At 53.5% G+C, this 18,781-nt stretch overlaps 1 protein-coding gene across 4 annotated transcripts in view; it reads right to left on the bottom strand.

Moving 5' to 3' along the window:
* The window catches only part of FBXO42 (F-box protein 42), a 45,345-nt gene extending 28,294 nt beyond the window's left edge, over positions 1-17,051 (bottom strand). The window contains exons 1-2 of one of the 4 annotated variants that reach the window (XM_030233070.2): positions 16,928-17,051; positions 1,027-1,296 (exon numbers count right to left, since the gene is read on the bottom strand). In XM_030233070.2, the coding sequence (XP_030088930.2) occupies positions 1,027-1,279 (253 nt within the window). In that variant the 5' untranslated portion in view covers positions 1,280-1,296; positions 16,928-17,051. Of the gene's footprint in view, positions 1-1,026; positions 1,297-5,028; positions 5,160-12,978; positions 13,078-14,318; positions 14,479-16,927 lie in introns of those variants that run through there. The other 3 variants (XM_050982521.1, XM_050982523.1, XM_050982522.1) reach the window with 3 other exon arrangements.
* Positions 17,052-18,781: the final 1,730 nt, after the last annotated feature.

Raw genomic sequence — 18,781 nt, 5'->3', positions numbered from 1 at the left:
ATGCCTGGGATCTTTTAGATGAGGAGAAGACCATAAAAGAGCCATCACCTCACAATCTGCCAAGGGCATTCCTCACCTGACACCCACTCCTGTTTTCCAGAAGGAGCACGTTCCCCTTGTGCAGCAACCTGTCCCATTTCCTAGGATTGAACTGCTCTCCTCTGCAACTCCTCATTTTCAAATGAAGCTCATGATTAAAGTGTGCACCCAACAGAATGGGACCAGTAATCACCCAGTGTATTAAAATAAAATGAAGTATAAAGTTCTGTATCCTTGTCCAAATTTTCCCTCCTTATTTGCTGTATCATACTTCTCCAGCATTAAAATACCCCCACAAGGCTCTGGAATGAGTGTGCAGAGGCAAAGGAAGGATTTGTGTCTCTGGGCTACTCTTCCAGGAAGCTGGAATATGCACATCTCTACTCATGCAGATTTTATACTGCACTTATCTCCAGCAGAGCTGTAAGAACCAGAGCCAGGGCTGTTGAAAGCAGCAGCTTTGGGAATGTTAATTACTGAGACAGACGCAAATGAAGTGCAATTAAGGCCCCATCAGCCATGGGACACTGGCAGGGGCTCTGGGGAGGAGGCTGCCATCCAAGGTCACCAGTGCAGCACTGGGAGCACCCAAAGGCAGCAAAGGAGCTGCTCTGTCCTGGGGCTTGGGCTTTGTTTTAGTTTGGGCTGGAAGGGACCTCAAAGCTCATCCAGCTCCAGCCCCTGCCAAGGGTGGGACCTTCCACTACCCCAGGGCACTCCAAGCCCTGTCCAGTCAGGCCTTGGACATTTCCAGGATGGGAATTCATGGCTTCTCTGGGTTTTCTACCCTGAGAGAGGCTGAGGGGTTCAATTCTGCACAGCTACAAGCCTGCTTTGAGCAAAGCCAGGGACCCCATGGCTGTTAGGATTTCTCTGGGATTTCACAGAAGTCAGATTTCAGAGTTTGAGGGGAAAACAAGAGGCAAAGGTAAAAGAGAGCTGGGTTCCAAACCCCACAATTAAAGAAATTGCTGCTATCACTTGTACCTTTGATCAGTCGATACCACTGTTTGCAGACAAGGGCAGCTGTTTTGTGCTCCTGGTAGGGAGAGAGGAAGGACAGGATGTATTCCAAAACCTCTTCTGGCAGCTCCAGCATCGATCTGGAGCTGGGCCTGGGCTCCTCCACCTCCAGCTCGGCGTGGGGCTCATCCTCCTGCTCCATCGTCCCTTCCACCACGGCGTCCTCTGCATCCACGGCCATGAACCCGTCATCATCACTGTCCGAGGAGCTGGCCATGGCATCCCACGTCACAGCTGGCAAAAGGGACAACAGGGAGGTCACAGGGAGCACCAGGAACACACCAAGAGCTGTGTGCCACACTAGAGGGCTCTGATACAGCAACCACCCAGTGCAGGACGTGGTTTTGAAGTTTTGCCGTAGCTGAGGGTTTAGGAACAGCTTGCCCAGGTCACTCCATCTCTCCCCAGCCTGCTGCTGCCTGCAGTGGGAAGCAGAGAGCCAAAGCCAAACCCTTGGAGCTGCTGCTCCCTTGCACACGAGGAGACATCACCCTGCCCTGCCCTGCACCATGGGGCCCAGCTAGGATGGGGAAAGGATCCCTGTGGAACCTCACCCGAGGTGAGACAGGATGACAGTGACATTTACAGTCCTTCCACCCTGTAGAACCTGTTCTGCCAGCGAGGCTGTTTTACCCCAAACAACTCCTTGGGGGGGAAAATGCCCTGCCCTGTTTTCACCACCCTTTTCCCTTTATTTGTGAAATACCTGCACACAGCCCTGGCTGGCAGTAGGTGAGGAAAGCAATTCCCCCCAGGATTTACTGCTGATGGAAGGCTGGGAGAGCAGAGGTTGTATCTCCAGCTATTCCCAACATCCCGAGTGTAAGGTGACACCTCGATGACAGAAAAGTATCATGAAATAAATCCACCTTAACGAGTGGCTGTGTCCAGTTTGGGCAGCTGGCACCGTGTGAGGTTAAATCCGTGCCTGCCACTGCAAGACAAACAGCCTGTCTTGAGCAGAGCAGCAGCACTTTTTCTTTCCAAGGTGGCTGAGTGGAGATCAAGGCAGCAGGAGCTCCCTCACTGCTCTTGGATCCATAGCCCAAATCACAGTAACAGCTCCCAGGGATGACATGGGGCTTTCTTTTCCAGAAATTCCCTTTTTATCCTTTCCTAGCATGAGGAAAGGACCAAACCAGGGCAGGCTCCCTGTTCTTGCATCGCTCAGCCTGGATTCCTCCCAAGTCCACAAGGCAGAGGCTGCCCAGCCTTCCCCCAGCCCTGAACTGACCAGGATTGTTGGAGACAAACCCACCCAGTCCATAGGATAAATCCAACCCGCAGGAAGCCAGGAAGCAAACCAGCTCCTCAAGAGGGAAGACAAGACAGCTTTTCCCAAACATCCTCCAATATAAGAATATTGTCATTATTTTTTTCCAAATCCTAACTATCCCAGAAAATCTGGCTGGAAGGAATTAAAGTTATTGATGTCAGGGTTTAACGTGGGTTACCTAGCAGGATAAATACCCTGATACAGAAATACCCTGGTAACAAACCCTATGTTAAACCACATCAACTGATTTATAAACAAGGTTTATTTCTCAGGAATAACCTGAGCTTCTGTCATTAATCCAGGGTTTTCCCATGCTCTGGAAATGGCAGGTGGTGGAGACACAGAGTGGGAAAGCTTTTCATGGCAACCAATTCATGCCCAGGAAAATGACAGGTGACAGCGTCCCCACCACCGTCAGGTTCCCTGATGAAGCAGCTTTGGAAAATGCGCAGGGCTGTCCATCTGTGGGAGGAACCATGGCAGAACCCAGCACGTTTCCCATGTCAGAAATCCCTGCTGGAGTCACTGTTGTGGCAGGGGAGGCTGGAACCCAAACGCTGTGACACGGGCACTGCTGCTGCTGCTGCCAGGAACCCACCTCACACAGAACAGACATGAGTTCCCAGGGACTGAGGGAAAGGAAAAGTGGAGTTGTGCTAAAAAATATGAAAGAAAGGAGGGTTGGGCCTTCTCCAAGCAAAGGCATCTATGGCTGGGAAGTACCTGTGCTGGTTTCTATCCTGATACAGCATGCCAGTGCTCCTGCTCATGGGGAGGCCATGCTACAGGCTGGGATAGGGCCGTGCTCCAGGCTGGGATGGGGCCGTGCTCCAGGCTGGGATGGGGCCGTGCTCCAGGCTGGGATGGGGCCGTGCTCCTGCTTGGGATGGGGCCGTGCTCCAGGCTGGGATGGGGCCGTGCTCCTGCTTGGGATGGGGCCGTGCTCCTGCTCGGGATGGGGCCGTGCTCCTGCTTGGGATGGGGCCGTGCTCCAGGCTGGGATGGGGCCGTGCTCCTGCTTGGGATGGGGCCGTGCTCCAGGCTGGGATGGGGCTGTGCTCCTGCTTGGGATGGGGCCGTGCTCCTGCTCGGGATACAGAAGGGCAGGAGGGTCTGTCCCTCCCTCCCTCCCAGCCTGGGATCACGGGGCAGCTCCCCAGGAGGCAGAGGTTTCATATTCTCAAGCCCTGCCAGAACCCTGAGCAGGAGTTTTCGCCTCTGGCCTGGGGACAGAGGGACCCTGCGGATGGTGATGGAGCGGGGGCTTGTCAGTACCTTGTGTGATCCCAACAACTTTTATTTGTGCTCTAAATAATGTCCAAATCCTGCTGGAGAGGGTCATGGGAAGTGCAGGAATGCACACCCACTAGAAAGAGGTGTTTTCCAGCTAGTAAATCCCAATTTGGATCCTCTGGAGCAGGCTCGGGAATAACCCAACACGGCAGGCTGATCCCAGGCACAAAACAACAAAAATCATCTTAAGGCCGATTTTAGAACAGTGAGAGGAGCCTCAAATAGCATATCTGAGGATGGAGAAGCTCCACTAAGTTCTGTCTGCTCTTCCCAAGCCACTTGATAATATTATAAATATTCCAAAGCATCTCCTTTGGTAAATCCTTGTTTCCTAAACGTTTGAACATAAGGAATAACCATCCTCAGAGTTTTCACACCCACGCCGTGTTCTTTTTTGGAAGAAAACAAGGCCAGCAATAAACCCAGCTCCCAAAAGGCAGCTCACTGTCAAAATAACCCTCCAAGCTTGACCTGCCATGGATGTGGATTTTGTTTGGAAGGACGGGCTGGGAATAACCACCCCTGGAATATAAAGCAAAGCCCTGTCCTAAAACCCTGCTCCAATACAGAAAAAGGAAAAAGAAACCAGGCAGTTGGCAAGAAAGAGCTAAAGCATCCCAGCAGCTCCTGCTGTCAGTTATTCAGCAGATCCATGAGGGAAAATCCCACACCTGGAGTTTTACTGGTTATTCCAGGAGCAGAACTGAGTGTTCCTGCATTTTCGGGTGATGCAAGAGGTACTTTCTCCCTCATCCTGCCTTTCCAGGTGCTCTCTGCTTGCACCACGCTGGGCTCCACTTTGTACCTGGGCTAAAATGAATCTCTGAGTACTCAAAAAGCTGCAACCAAGAGACTTAAGCAGTTGTGTCTCATCCCAAAGTAGCTGCAATCCAACTAACTTCGGGATTGGATCGAGTCCTGAAAACACCAACACATCCCCCAAACATCCATGATATTCTGCACCCCAGGGCCCTGCTGGTCCCAGAGAAATGCCTGTCTATGCCAGCACTAGGAAGGTTTTGGGGTGTTCAGCAATCAGCCTGGAGCTGGAGCAAGGAGGAATGGCAGCTGCTCCAGCAGCCCGCAGGAAGCACTGGAAGGGCAGCGGGAGCACAGCTCTGCCGGCGCCGACGGAATCTGCCTGCCCTTTCCTGAAAGCTGCGTCTCTGCCAGCTGGCAAAACATTTCATAATCCTTTTCCTCCTCTCAGAGCACTTCCATTTTCCCTCTCTCCCCTCCTGATATTAGTTAAGAACCTGCTATTTATTCCTGAAGTAATTATCTGGAACAAACAGCTGAGGAATATTAAGTGCAGGCAAAAATAACCCCACCAGGCTGAACCACTGCTCAAAACCTGCTCCTGCAAATCCCCTCTTGGTCCAAGGAGCTTTTCCTACCTGCAGGCCCCTCTCCTGGTCCCATGGAGCCCAAAGCTCAGGTGTGGGTGGCACTGGTGGCTCCCTCTCGAGCTGCCTCCTCTTCTCCACAACTTCCACCAGCTTCAGGAAGTGCTTGAACCTGCAGGTGTTTTGATCTGCCCTTTTCCCACCTCTTTTTACAGATTTTATGGAAAAAAGCCTCCAAGGGCAAGCTGTTGAATGGCAATGAGAGGCTGAGCACTGGTCCTGAGTCAGAGCCCTGCAGACACAGGGAATGCTCATTTCCACAGGCCACAAGGAACACAAGGAATGCTCCCTCCAAACAGCAGCGGAGGAGCTGCTGCTCCCGCCGGGAACAAAACATTCCAGGTGTGTGAGAGGACCCAGCCCGGCTGGCCCAGGGCCTGGGCCGCCAGGAGAGAGGGATTTCACTGCACCTGGCAATCAGGAGCCCTCGTGCTCATGTAGGGGTGGAAGGCAGCAACTCTCTCCAACCTGCTCCAGACTCTTCCTCACACTTTGGAATGGCTTCTTCTGCGTGCCAGTGTCACCAGGGGGACACCGGGGACAGCCACACTTCTGGCTGATTCTCTGCCCCAGTTCAAATAAAAATCCTCTTCCATCAGACAGAAACGGTTCATTTTTCCTTTAAAAAAAATCCTATCTGTATGGGAAGGATTCTTTCCATATTTTTAGTATTTTTGTGTTTGTCTCCCCAGCTGTGCCATCAAGGACTTCACCTGCAGCTTTCTCTGATCCTGGTTTTGCTCTAAAAGAAGACCTGAGACCTTTTCTGGGGTGAAAAGAGGAAAATCCAGCACTATTTCCAAGGAGAAGCATGATGTTTTATAGAAGCAGCAGCACAGGCAGTGACAGGTCCATGGGAACCACGGGATTCAGGATTGGGATAAACACCACTAAATAAAACAACATTTCCAGTCCTCCCTAACCTGCAGCAGCTGGAACTGATCCTTTTGGAAATTAACTGCTGGGCAAGCTCAACAATGGGGGAAAAAAGCAAATTTTAGTCCAAAAAAAGAAAATACAGCCTCTGGGAAGCTGTGGGATGAGCAATATCCTGTCTCCTGTGCAGAGTGAGACCTCAGGAGTACTGGCACCATGGACACTCCTTATCCCTGCAAAACAGGCAGTTCCAAGGGTTCTTTGAAGAACTACTTTTCCCTTTTTTTTTTCCCCAACACAAAACAGTTTTTCTTTCATACAAGTCATCCAGGAAAAGAAAGGATTCCTAAATTCCATCTGCAAGGTTGAAAATTCCACTATTTCTCTGTCAGCACAACCTCCCTGTGATGGTTTTGCCTGTTAGAACTGTGAGTTTAGGGACTTTGGGAAAAAAATCCAAATTACATCATTTTTACTGCTGCCATTGTCCTGGAACTGCACCACTGCAGCTGAATTTTGGTTGATATTTTGGTAATAAAAAGGTACCAAGATCCCAGGAATTCTTCCCAGCCCAGTGATGAGCTGATCCTTGGCTATTCCAGATTCCTGCTCATTTTTTTCCAAGGTTTCAGTTCAAAAATGAGCAGCAGTGTGACATTACACAGCAGGATTTATTGCACAAACAGCACAGCAACCTACAAATCAATCCTGCTGAATCTGTTTTCCCACAAAATGAATGCACTGAAACCCAGAATGAAAATTTGGGGGGTTATCCTGGATTTATTGGAGGAATACAAACCTGGGAGCTGGGGTTTGAGGGACTTTTTGGTGTGGGGTTCACAGGAAAAGGGGAAGCAGAGTTTAATGACACCACACTTGATGTGTACATAGGGAAATCATCATTATTATTGTTGTTATTATTATCAAACCTCATAAATGGCTCTGAAGTATAATAAAATATTAATAAATATGAAGTAATATGCAGGTAATTTACAATGGAAGCACAAGGAAAACACTTCAACTGACCCAAAATTCAGCCTGGTTTTGCTCACATGAAAAACAAGCCTAAAACCACAATTCCCGGGAGTTCTTTATTTGCCTTTCCACACCAAAAAGAGAAAATCCTTAAATATCCCTGCAGAAAACCATGAAAAAAGCCAAAATCTCCACCATCCACCAACCCCTCCACTTGTTATGAATGTATGGATTTGGAGAATTTCCATGGTTTTGGACAATATTATTACCCTTGAAAGAGTTGCATTTGTTTCAAACCTGCCAAAATCTGCCGTGCCAAGCCCTGGCATCTCAAGAGGAGCTGCTCGAGTGCAATAATCGGCTGCTCCCTTTTCCTGTGCTCCTGAAATCCCGTAAATTTAGTAGGAAAGGAGGAGGATTTCGGACTCACACACTCCCTCTGCCGGCCCCCGCCAAGCCCTGAATTCCAATTATCACCTCAGCTTTTCCCAGCAAACAAATCCTGTTCCATCTGCAAACTGAACTCCCTGCAAGCTCCAAAACCCGGAATAACCCCTAACCAAGCAAACAGAAGCCTCTGAGGCTGGAAAATTGAGGTTTTTCCAGGGAAAAGGGCAGCTACTCCTCCTGGTGCAACATCCGCTGTAGGAGGATGAACTTTACAGGATAAAAACATTTACTCAAACCTGCTCAGGAAGATTTACTGGCAAGAATTCCCAATCAAGAATGCCAATCAAAGCCACACTGGGAGATCCTGGGAATTGCTGTCACCCCTCCCTTTACCAGGAGAGCACAGGAGCTCCTGGACAAGCTCTTGGAAAGCTGTGGAGAATTGTCTGGAGGACAGCCTGTGAGAATGTCACAGCATTCCCTGAGTCCTACAACCCTGTGACACCTCCCAAAGTCACCAAAACTGGTTCATCTGCACAAATTAAGGGAATTTATAATGGAACCATGAGGAAAACACAGCCACCGACCTAAATCCAGCCCACTTCTGCTCATCTGAAAAACCAGCCTGAAAACACAACTCCTGCAAGTTCTGGGTTTCCACCCAGCCCAACGCCCAGTTCCAACTGCCCGGGCAGAATAACCAAATGAAAAATGCGGAGATATCTCAGGAAAGGGTTTGTTAACAAAACACCCAAACATCCTGGATGCTTTCATTCCCAATTCTCTGATGGGCTGCATTAGGGGTTTGTGGGATTACTTAGCTAAAGTCTCTGCAGAGCAGCAGCAGGGGATGTCCAGTGAGTGTCCCAGCATCATTCCCAGGGAAGCCACGGTCCCCACGTGTCCCTCAGGAAAGGTGAGTGCCAGAGCTTCCCTGGCTGGGAGAGCCCTGGAGCTCATCCACCTCCTGCAGCTCCTGCAGCCCCCAGGCAGCTGGGGAGCAGGAAAAAGGCATTTCCTACCCTGCACTGCTTGGGATGGGGGTGTCAGGCCTGCTCCTCCTCTGCCTCCAGGATGTGGAGCTCTCTTGCCTTTGCTGGGGATGCTCCCAGTCCCTTTCCAGTCTTAGGGAACTTGGGGGCACTGAGGATCGTGGAATCATGGAATGGTTTGGGTTGGGAGGGACCTTAAAGCTCATCTCATTCCACGGGCAAGGACATCTTCCACTGTCCCAGGGTGCTCCGAGCCCCAATGTCCAGCCTGGCCTTGGACACTGCCAGGGATCCAGCGGCAGCCACAGCTGCTCTGGGCATCCTTGCCAGGGCCTGCCCACCCTCACAGGGAAGGATATCCCACCTGAACTTACAGGATCCTAGAACAGGATCCTGGAGGCCTTCCGGCTCCTGTTGAACCAGGCAGAGGGGGCAGCAGGATCAGGAATCAGTGAGAGGGAAAGCAAAGTAAGCTTTGCTTCCAAAAATCCAGCAAGGGCTGGACACGGGACTCCCTTCAGAAACCACCAGCACTTCCAGAAGCTGGGAACAACCAGGATTCACACCTCACTGCAGTGCTGTCCACAGAACCCAGGCAATCGCTGGTGGGACAACCAGGCAGGATTCTGGAGTCCAACACTGCTGCAAACTCAGGCTGGATGTTTTGTGGTGGGAACGAAGGATGGAGTTTCAGGAAAATGAAGCCAAGCACAGCCAGGTCAAGGTCAGGGTTTTCCTGCTGTGGGTGCTCATGCTCCAGCCTCTGGTTCTCCACCATGACATGGTCTTTGGCAGCACTCACACATCCATCACAGAATCATGGAATTGGTAAGGCTGGAAAAACCCTACATGATCACCGAGTCCGTTGCTCCCCCAGCCCTACCATGTCCCCAAGTGCCACATCCTGGGACCAGCCAAAGGCCATCGGCCTCTTGCCCACCTGGGCGTGCCTGGCTCCTGTCCAGCCCCAGGCAGTGGCAGAGTTGAGGGGTGTAACAATTTTATATTTGCAATAAATGAAGTTATTTTTCAGCCCAGATTCACCAACCACAACCTTCCTCTCCCCACAAAAACAAAAAAGTCACGAACAGCCCCCAGACCTTGCACCCAAAGCAAAGATGAGCTCAAGGCTACTGACTTTCAAGCCATAAAAAGAGAAAGATATACTGTAAAAAACCCATTTTATTGCAGCCTGGCTGGCCAAGGTTTGATTGGAATCGATGCCCAGGGCTTTCAGACGCACTGCTGACTTCGCAGCAGCGCTGATGCAATGTTTTTGTTAGCAAGCAGGACACCAGGACATCCACCACCACCTCCACATGGACATTACCAGGGATGAGCACCCCAAACTGCCCTCCCCTCCTGATCTGACCTCCTGGGACACAGCAGGGTGTCACACACACCCAAACGGTGCTTTTGGGATGCCCACCGGCTGTGTCTCACACCAAACCTGTCTGTGCTCCCCTTCACACCCAGCCCTGCCATTCCCCAGGTGAGGCCTTTGATGGAAGCTCCCAAGCAGGGATTAACCATCCCCAGCAGTGCCCAGGAGCAGGGCTGGACCACACCAGGGCTTTAAAGGCAGATCTGTTTGCTAAACACAGCAAAACAATATGGAAGGTATTTTCCCTCTCTCAGGTGGAACAAAAGGAGTTTCCATCACAGACAGACACCTGGTCTGACCACAGAGACACAACCTGAAACAATGCCTCCAACATTCCAGACTTCCACATTCCACAGCTAACCCCATTTTGCAGGTAAAGGAACAAAAGCCACAAGAAGCTGGGGTTAACAAAGCCTCTGCAGCAGGGGATTCAGGGAGCAGAGGTTTGCAGCTCCCTGTGCTGAGCTGCTGCCTCTCCAGAGCTCAGAGGGCTGTGCAGACTGCTAGGAACAGAAGGAAGCTGACAAGAAACACGGGAAGGGACTTTTTACCAGAGCTTGGGGTGCCAGGACAAGGGGAATGGCTTCCCACTGAGAGACAGGAGGTTCAGATGGGATATGGGGAAGAAATCCTTCCCTGTGAGGGTGGGCAGGCCCTGGCACAGGGTGCCCAGAGCAGCTGTGGCTGCCCCTGGATCTCTGGAAGTGTCCAAGGCCAGGTTGGACATTGGGGCTTGGAGCATCCTGGGACAGTGGAAGGTGTCCCTGCCATGGCAGGGGTGGGACTGGGTGGGCTTTAAGGTCCCTCCCAACCCAAACCTTTCCATGATTCTTTGCTGCCCCAAAACCTAAAAAGGTGATGAGAAGTGTGATATTCCTGAAAAGAAAACAGCGTGTCATTGAACCTCGTGGAGATGCTGGAGTGTGTGCAGTCCAAAGGTGCTGGAATTCATGGCTGGGCTTTTTTAGCAGAAAATGTGAATTAGGGAGGGCAGACAGCCACCAGCCTCTGCAATTTCAGCCTATGGAGCTCTCGCTGTGCTGTGCAGTGGGGATGGTGAGAAGAACCTACTAGCCTAAAGGTCCATGGTGAGATGTTGGTGTAGGCAAAGGGCAGTGCTGGGGGAAAAAAAAAAAAAAAAGGCTGGGAAAGAGGGAAACACCAGCTTCACCGCAGGACTGACCTTGAGGCATCCCAGTTCTTTGCTCAGAACCCCAGGGAGCCAGCATGAGCTTGGTGCTTTGCAGCCAGACAGCATCCCTGGGATTCTCTGTCAGTGGAGCTGGGAGCTGCTCTCCTGGAGCTCCACTCCTGCCAAACACACTGCACAGAACCATGGAGTGTCCTCAGCTGGGAGGGACCCACAAGGATCAAATCCAACCCCTGGCCCTGCATAGACACCCCAACAATCCCAGCCTGTCCAAACCCTCTGGAGCTCTGGCAGCCTCAGGGCCAGGACCATTCCCTGGGGAGCCTGGGCAGTGCCCAGCACCCTCTGGGGAAGAGCCTTTCCTGATCTCCAACCCAACACTCCTGGCCCAGCTCCAGCCCTTCCCTGGGTCCTGTCCCTGTTCACAGGCAGGGATCAGAGCTGCCCCTCCACATCTCCCCCCCAAACCAGCACCTCAGTGGGGGAAAATCACAACCAGTTCCCAGCAAACAGCAGGCAATGAGCAACAGAAGACTGCCTGAAATCTCTGAGGGGGTAAAGCAGATGGGAAGGGACGGATGTGAGGTGCAGACCAGCCCCAGGGTGGTGTCAGTGCAACCCTGTTATTACAGAACTGGAAGGATTGCTCTGCGTGCCCTTGGAGCCCTGGCTTGAAAGGAGGGAGAAATGGGACTAAATGCACAGGGAATCTCAGCACAGAGAGGTGTGAGGGGCTGGGAACAGCATCCACCGACCTCCAGACAAACCCCAACCACAGCTGAGCCAGGACCGGAAAATACAACCCAGGGATTCCATTTGGAACAGATTTCATCAGTCTGACCCACCCAATGGGCTGGAGGAGGATTTGCTGCAGTTTCCACTGATTTGAGCAGAATAAATAAGAGCATTTGTTCTTGTTCTGCACAGGATTTTCTTATTCTTCCGCTATCAGGAAAGGCAATGCATGGGGAAGCAGAAGCACTGGATATTGGGAATGAGGAAAGCAGGAGCCATCCTTCCATCCTTTGTGCCATGCCTCAAGCCTGGCTGTTTAGGGAGGCTTAAACATCAAATACTAAAAAAGAGGCAACAAAAAAGTGCAGTCAGATCCATATTATGTTAATCAGCAAACAAAAATTCAGGGAAATTGTGCAAATTTCAAGTTCATCGCTACCATTGTACGACAAAATGAGCTCCCCAAGATGTCCCTTTGTTACCATCCTGTCACCACAACAATCACCATTGAGCAGCACCATTCGAGCAGGAGAATGGGGCAAATCCCTGATGATCACACAGTGTGGAACCCTGGGATCTCAAAGCATCCAGGAATCCTGCTCAGAGCAGGCTGCAGCATCCCCTGTGCCACTCCAGAGACCCAAGGAGTGTCTGTAAAAACCCAAAAGTCTGGGAGCTTTCAGGAATTCCCAGCAGCTGCTGGGACTGGCAAAGGAAATGCCCGGCCCAAGAGCAGCTCTAGGAAGAGCAGCATGGATTAAAGGTGGCTGCTCAGAGGAACTGAAGGCAGGAATTCCACAGTGGTGCTGCTTCAGAGGGAGCTGCACCTGAAGGGTTCTCACACCTGGAAGGGTTCTCTCCTTCCAGGTGTTTTGGGCAGCTGGCAAAAGGCTCTGGTGTGCATCCAGCACCAGGAACAAGAAAAGGCAATGATTCCCACAGCCAGCCCCTTCCCTGGAAGCTCAGCGTGAGGATAATGGCACCCAAAGGGTTCATGAGTCTCTTTTAAAGTACAAATAAATCACACTGCAGGCTCTCCAGAGTGACAAAAACCCAGCTGGAATGATTAATCTGCGTCCCAGATTCTCTGATGTGAGAAGTTTGGGGATGGACAGTTCTTCCCACAGCCACACCGACTTCACAGCAAGATTCTGACATTTCTGAGCTGCTTTTCATCCAGAAAACCCCAGATCACCTCTCAAAACAGGAGATCTTTTACCCAGAAAACCTCAAATCACTCCTCAAACCAGAGATGATCTTCTGCCCACTGAAACCTAATGGGAGTGAAAATCATGGAATGGTTTAGGTTAGAAAGGACCTTAAAGCTCATCCCATTCCCTGCCATGGACAGGGACACCTTCTAGATTTGCTCCAAGCCCCATCCAACCTGGCCTGGAAAGAGAAGCTCCAAATAAATAAAAGCAGCTCTGCCAACTTACCTTAAGCCTCCAAAACCCCAAATTATGATAAAACTGGCACAGGTACAAGACAAAATGAGGCAGGGAAATGCTTCCAAAGGAGCCTGGAGCTCAGGGAGAGATGCACTGGAATTGGCAATTGCCGGTGCCTGAGCTGCATCCATCCTGTTTCCCATGGGGGAAAAATGAGGATTCTCAGTCATGGATGTTGCAGTGGGAGTTCAGCAAGCAAAGATAAATATTTAAAGATTGCCATAGAAATGGGGGAGAGAACACAGTCCAGAGCAGCCCCTGAAACAGCAAATTCCTGACAGGAAGAGCCCTGATTCCTGCAGGTTGCTCGACACGAGCCACGTTTTTCACGTGGATGTGTCACCCCTGCTTTGCTTTGATCCAGCAATGCAGGCGAGTTCAAAAGGAATTCTGACCTGGATTTCCCAACTCCATCACAAGCTGTGCTGGCTGCTTCTGGCAGCACAGCCTCGATGCTGCTGGGGACAGCCCAGAGACGCTGGCGGCACCACTCGGGGCGGGAAATGCGCTCAGGAGGGAGCCCCTACCTGGAGAAACAGCCCTGGAGCACACCAGCACTTCCCAGAGGCCTCTTCCCAGCTTTTATCTGGATTTGGGCCAAACCTGAGCCTGCCTCCAGCTCCAACATCTTTTTTAAGCCCTCACAGCCGTCTCCAGGTGATGTTGCCTTTCCTGAGTCAAAGCCTGAAGCTTACCCACCTCCAGCCTTAGGAAAATCCTGACTGGATGTTTTCCAACAAAGCCTGCCCTGTAGGAACACACAGGGAAAAATCACTTCCCTTGGAGGCGCAGCTCTGTTTACACAGAGAGTGGGAAGCCTTTCCAGCAGCCCTCACTCACATCCTGTGGAAGTGGCTGGGATGGAAGCGGGCTGTGCCCAAACCCAGCGCCTCCTAGAAGCCCTGGGAACAGAACTCTATGGATCTGGGAATGCACAGCCAAACCATTCCTGAGCTGGGAATGCACAGCCACACCATTCCTGAGCTGGGAATGCACAGCCACACCATTCCCGAGCTGGGAATGCACAGCCACACCATTCCTGTGCTGGGAATGCCCAGCCACACCATTCCCGAGCTGGGAATGCCCAGCCACACCATTCCCAAACTGGGAATGCACAGCCACACCATTCCTGTGCTGGGAATGCCCAGCCACACCATTCCCAAACTGGGAATGCACAGCCACACCATTCCTGTGCTGGGAATGCCCAGCCACACCATTCCCAAACTGGGAATGCACAGCCAGAGCATCCCCAAACTGGAAATCCACAGTCACACCATCCCCCACCTGAGAATGCACAGCCACACCACCCCTGAGCTCCCACTCCAAACCTGTCACTCCTGGCAGACGTGCAGAGTGCTGTATGCACTGCATTTCCTGGGATTAAGGATGGGACAAGGAGCACATCCCAGCTCTCCTGGGCAGCAAACAGCTCTGCAGAAGGTGCTCGACGCAGTGGCTGGAATCCCCAAATCACAGGTCACCCACGTTCAGCAGTGGGAATAAACCAACCCCACTTCATTCCAAGCCCAGGCAGGGCAGGAGCACGTGTCCTGCAGGTGAGCTTCCCTCAGGGGCTGCTCCCACAGCCAAATTCAGGGAAAAACGGAGTCCAGGGAATAAAGGCTGGAGTAAACTCCAATTAACATTGAAAATCGTACACACTGCCTGCAAAAACCCACAAGAGAAAATGGTAAAACTGTCCTGAGTCTTTGTGAACCCAAGAGCTTTACCTGCCACCCTGGAAAAGCAATGCTGATGCTGCCTGGGTGGAGTCACCTGTCAGGGAACACTCCAGGGAGCACAGCAGGAAAAACACACACAAACATCCCTGCCATGCCAAAACAACCACGGGATGTGGCTCTGCCACCGCCCGACACAGAACTCCGGGAGAACAGCACGGAGTCCAACACCATGGAACAACACAAGACAGTCACCACCCTGCCCCGGAAAAGTGTCCAGGCTGGACAGGGCTTGGAGAGACCTGGGACAGGGGAAGGTGCCCCTGCCCGTGGCAGGGATGGTCTGCAAGGCCCTTCCAACAAAAACACTTCTGGATTCTATGAAACAACTGGAATTCTGCCTGAGATTTTGCTCTCTTCTCTACTTGTGACACCAAGGAAACACCAAGCCCAGGGGACACAACCTGAGGGAAAAATCCCGGTTTTCAGCCTTTCTCTGGCATCAGCACAAGGAAAAGGAAGGAGAGATGGTGGTGGGAACACCCAGGGCTGTGGGAATGAGGAAAACTCCCACTCTGGCACTTGCCCTCCAGACAGGCCAAGCCCCGGCTGCGAGGCTATGTCACGATATAAAGCACATTGTCAGGACACCGCGGCACCACCCCGGAGCCGCGGCTTCCCCGCGAGGCTCCGCTCCCGAAGGGACAGGTGGGGAAAGGCCCCTTCCCACCCTGGGCGTGGATTGAGGTCAGCAGCTCCTCCACGGGAATTCACCGCAATTCCCGTCCCTTCCAGCCACGGGGAAGAGTTCCAGCTGCTGACCCGAGCCGGCTCCCAGGGATGATTAAAGCCAGCCGAGCACAAACGACATTCCCGGTGATCCCGGGGTTATCTTCCATTCCCAAGTCCCCTTTTGTTCCTGCCCCGAGCACTCCCTGGAGTTCGGGTCATTAACAGCGAGGCACCCCGGCCCTGCTCCCGCTCCTCCTGAGAGGTGCCCGGCCCCAGTGACTGGGAAAGGCGGCTGGAAAAGCCGAGAGGCTGGGCAGGATGAGATAATGCAATGCTCCTGCCGAGCCCTGCAGCGCTGCTCAGCCCAGCCCAGCCCCGCCGTGACAAGAACACGAGCCCAAATCAATCCCGAACCACGCTCCCAAAGCCCCGAGCGGAGACCGGCAGCGGAGACAATGGGAAGCGACAGCCCAAAGCCCCGGGGGCACCGGGCTGGGCACCTCGGCTGCTCCCAGACCGCGATCCCGTTCCCAAACCGGGGCATTGACACGGCCGGAGAGAGGGGAGAGGCGGCTTCACGCCGAGAGCAAGCGGGGACTGAGCATCACCTTTGTTTTCACACGAACCCAACGCGACCTCAGGTTCTGGGGACACCCCCCAGCCATGCTTGACACCTAAAGAGCGGCTTCTCCCCCGCTAACAACCATATTTGCCCCCAAAAAGCCATTTCCCCCCACCGCCAGCACTGCCAGCCTGTGCCTTGGCACTGCCCGTGCCAGCACTGAATTTTGGGGAAACAGAGCTTTTAAAGGGGAAATGGGGCTTTTTTTGGGGGGGGAGGGGAAGCGGGCAGTATGGCTTTTTTGGGGGAAAGATGGAGTTTGGGGGGGCAAACATGGCTTTTAGGTGGCAAACATGGCATTTAAGGGAAGACATGGCTTTTCGGGAGGAAAATAGAGATCTTAGGAGAGAAACATGTCTTTTTGGGGGAAACACGAGGTTTTCTAAGGAATCGTGGCTTTTAGGGAGAACATATGGCTTTTCTGGGGAAACGCGAGGTTTTTGGGGAAATGTCTCTTTTGGGGGCAAACATGTATTTTAAGGGAGGAAACATGGCATATTGGGGAACAAACAATGCTTTCGTGGGGGAAGCCTGGCTTTTTGGGAAGGAAACACTGCTTTCATGGGGCAACACGGGTTTTTTAGGGAGCAACACGGCTTTTTCAGGGGCAAGCTTTGCTCTCTCCCCGTCCTGAGGGAGCCCCCGGGGCCGCCTTCCCCTCGCACCCCGGAGCTGGGAAGGGGCTTCCCCCTCCCTGAAAGGGCTACAGTCCCCCGTGGGCTCTGCCCTCCGCAGCGACCCCCAAAGCGCTGTGGGGGCAGACACAGGGGCTCCCCACACCCTCCACCCTCAAATGTGGCCCCCTCCACACCAGGCCTGTCCCGCCCCGAGGGGCCCGTCCCGCCGCCCCACTCCCCGGGGAAGGGCCCCGCCCGGGGAAGCCGCACCGCGGGGCCGCTCTCACCTGCCGCCGGGCCGGGCCGGGCCGAGCCGGGCCGGGCCCTCAGGGCTGCGGGAGGTGGGGCCGCTGCGTCGCCCCGGTGACGGCTCCGACCGGCGCCGCCATCTTCCCTCCCCGCCCTCCCGCCGCTGCCCCGGCCGCGCCGGCCGCGCAATGCGCAGGCGCGGGACCGCCCCTGTGATCACGTGATGATGGGGCGGACATGGGGTGGTGCTATAGTGGCGCCATGATGGGAAGGTCAAGCTTTTGCTTCGCGGCGCAGCGCAAGGGGCCGCCATGTTGGGACGGTCCCGCCGCCATGTTTGTATGGTCCCGGCGGCATGTTGGGCGAGGCGGGAGAGCGATGCCGCCATGTTGGGGAGGTCGGCGCTGAGGCGGAGCTGCCAGGGCGGGTCCGTTCCCTGTACCGCTCCCTCCCGGTTTCCCACCCTCATCCACATCCCCGGGAGGCGCAGCTGGGGCACGGGGCCCCGCTCTGCTCTTAGGGGTCCCCTCAGCGCCTGCTGCAGCCCCGCCATGTCCCGGCGTACCCCTCAGAGACGTGGAGCCTCTGAGGGCTCGGCCGGCAGGCGGGATGTGAGCTGTGCCCGCAGGGCTGTGGTGCCCCTCTTCCCATGGAGGTGAGGAAGGGAGGGAGTGGAGCCCATTCCATGAGGGAACAGCCCTGTGCAGGGCTATGATTCACCATCAGATCCCGCTGGCGGGTTGTGTGGGGACATTATTCTCCGGGGAAAAGGTGATCGCTGCCATGCTGTCTGTCCCACAGACCACATGGAGGAGCCGGCTCAGCATCCCAGGCCCGCGCCCTGCCCGAAGGCGCGCTCCAGGAGCCTCATGGAGAGCCGGGATCCACGGCCAGGAGCCGTGGGGTGTCCCTGGGCTGGGATAACCCGGGAGGAGCCGTGGGATGTCCCAGGTGCTCTGTGGGATAACCCAGGAGGAGCCATGGGTATCTCCCAGGTGCTCTGTGCAGGGCTGGGATAACCCAGGAAGAGCCGTGGGATGTTCCAGGGCTGGGATAACCCAGGAGAAGCCCTGGGATGACCCAGGTGCTCTGTGGGATAACCCAGGAGAAAGCATGGGATGTCTCCCAGGTGCTCTGTGCAGGGCTGGGATAACTCAGGAGGAGCCGTGGGATGTTCCAGGTTCTCTGGGAAGGGCTGGGATAACCCAGGGACATATGTGGGGTTTGTGTCCCACCAGGTGAGCTCCCCTGGGGTGTGGCACCACCATCAATGCCTCATTCCCAACGGATCCCACCCGGTTTTTTGGGATGCTCGGAGTCAGACATGGCTGGGACGGGGATTTTTTACAGCAGGATGGAAGGAAACGTCCCAGGGAATGCCGCTGGAATGCTGGAAAGGATCGAGCCAGCCGTGCCAGGCTCTGGCTGCTGGGAAACTCAGCTCCTGTTGCGTCTGGAAGAACCGCAGGCTGCTGCAGCTTCTCAAGCGGAAACGCTGAATCCCACCCCTCTGAGCTGGCAAAGGAGCTGAAATCCAAGGATTTAATGCCCATAGAGCACTGCACAACCCCCAAACCCCCTCCAACAGTTCCACCTTGGATAAACAGGAAAAAAATCCACCTGCGGAGGTTCCCTGCCCAAATTTTGGGCTTGGCAGAGGAGCGGGAGACTCAGACTCAGGGACAGATCACAGGGATCAGGATTTGTTTTGGCTGGAGGATTACTGGGACATTTTTAGGAGTCCAGTCGCCATCTGCCGGCAAACTCTGGCTCTTGGGTGGGAATCTGGGGAAAAGTTCAGGATTTAAGGGCAGGTTCTCTAACTCCCTGTGAGAAAATCGTGGGTTTTTTAGGGTACTGAAGGGGTAGTTAATTTTTGAGCGAGGAAAAGG

This window comes from Serinus canaria, chromosome 21 (assembly GCF_022539315.1).
Source record: "Serinus canaria isolate serCan28SL12 chromosome 21, serCan2020, whole genome shotgun sequence".
Classification (NCBI taxonomy): domain Eukaryota; kingdom Metazoa; phylum Chordata; class Aves; order Passeriformes; family Fringillidae; genus Serinus; species Serinus canaria.
Note: the sequence above shows the minus strand (reverse complement) of the source record. Positions and strands in the feature narration are given on the sequence as shown.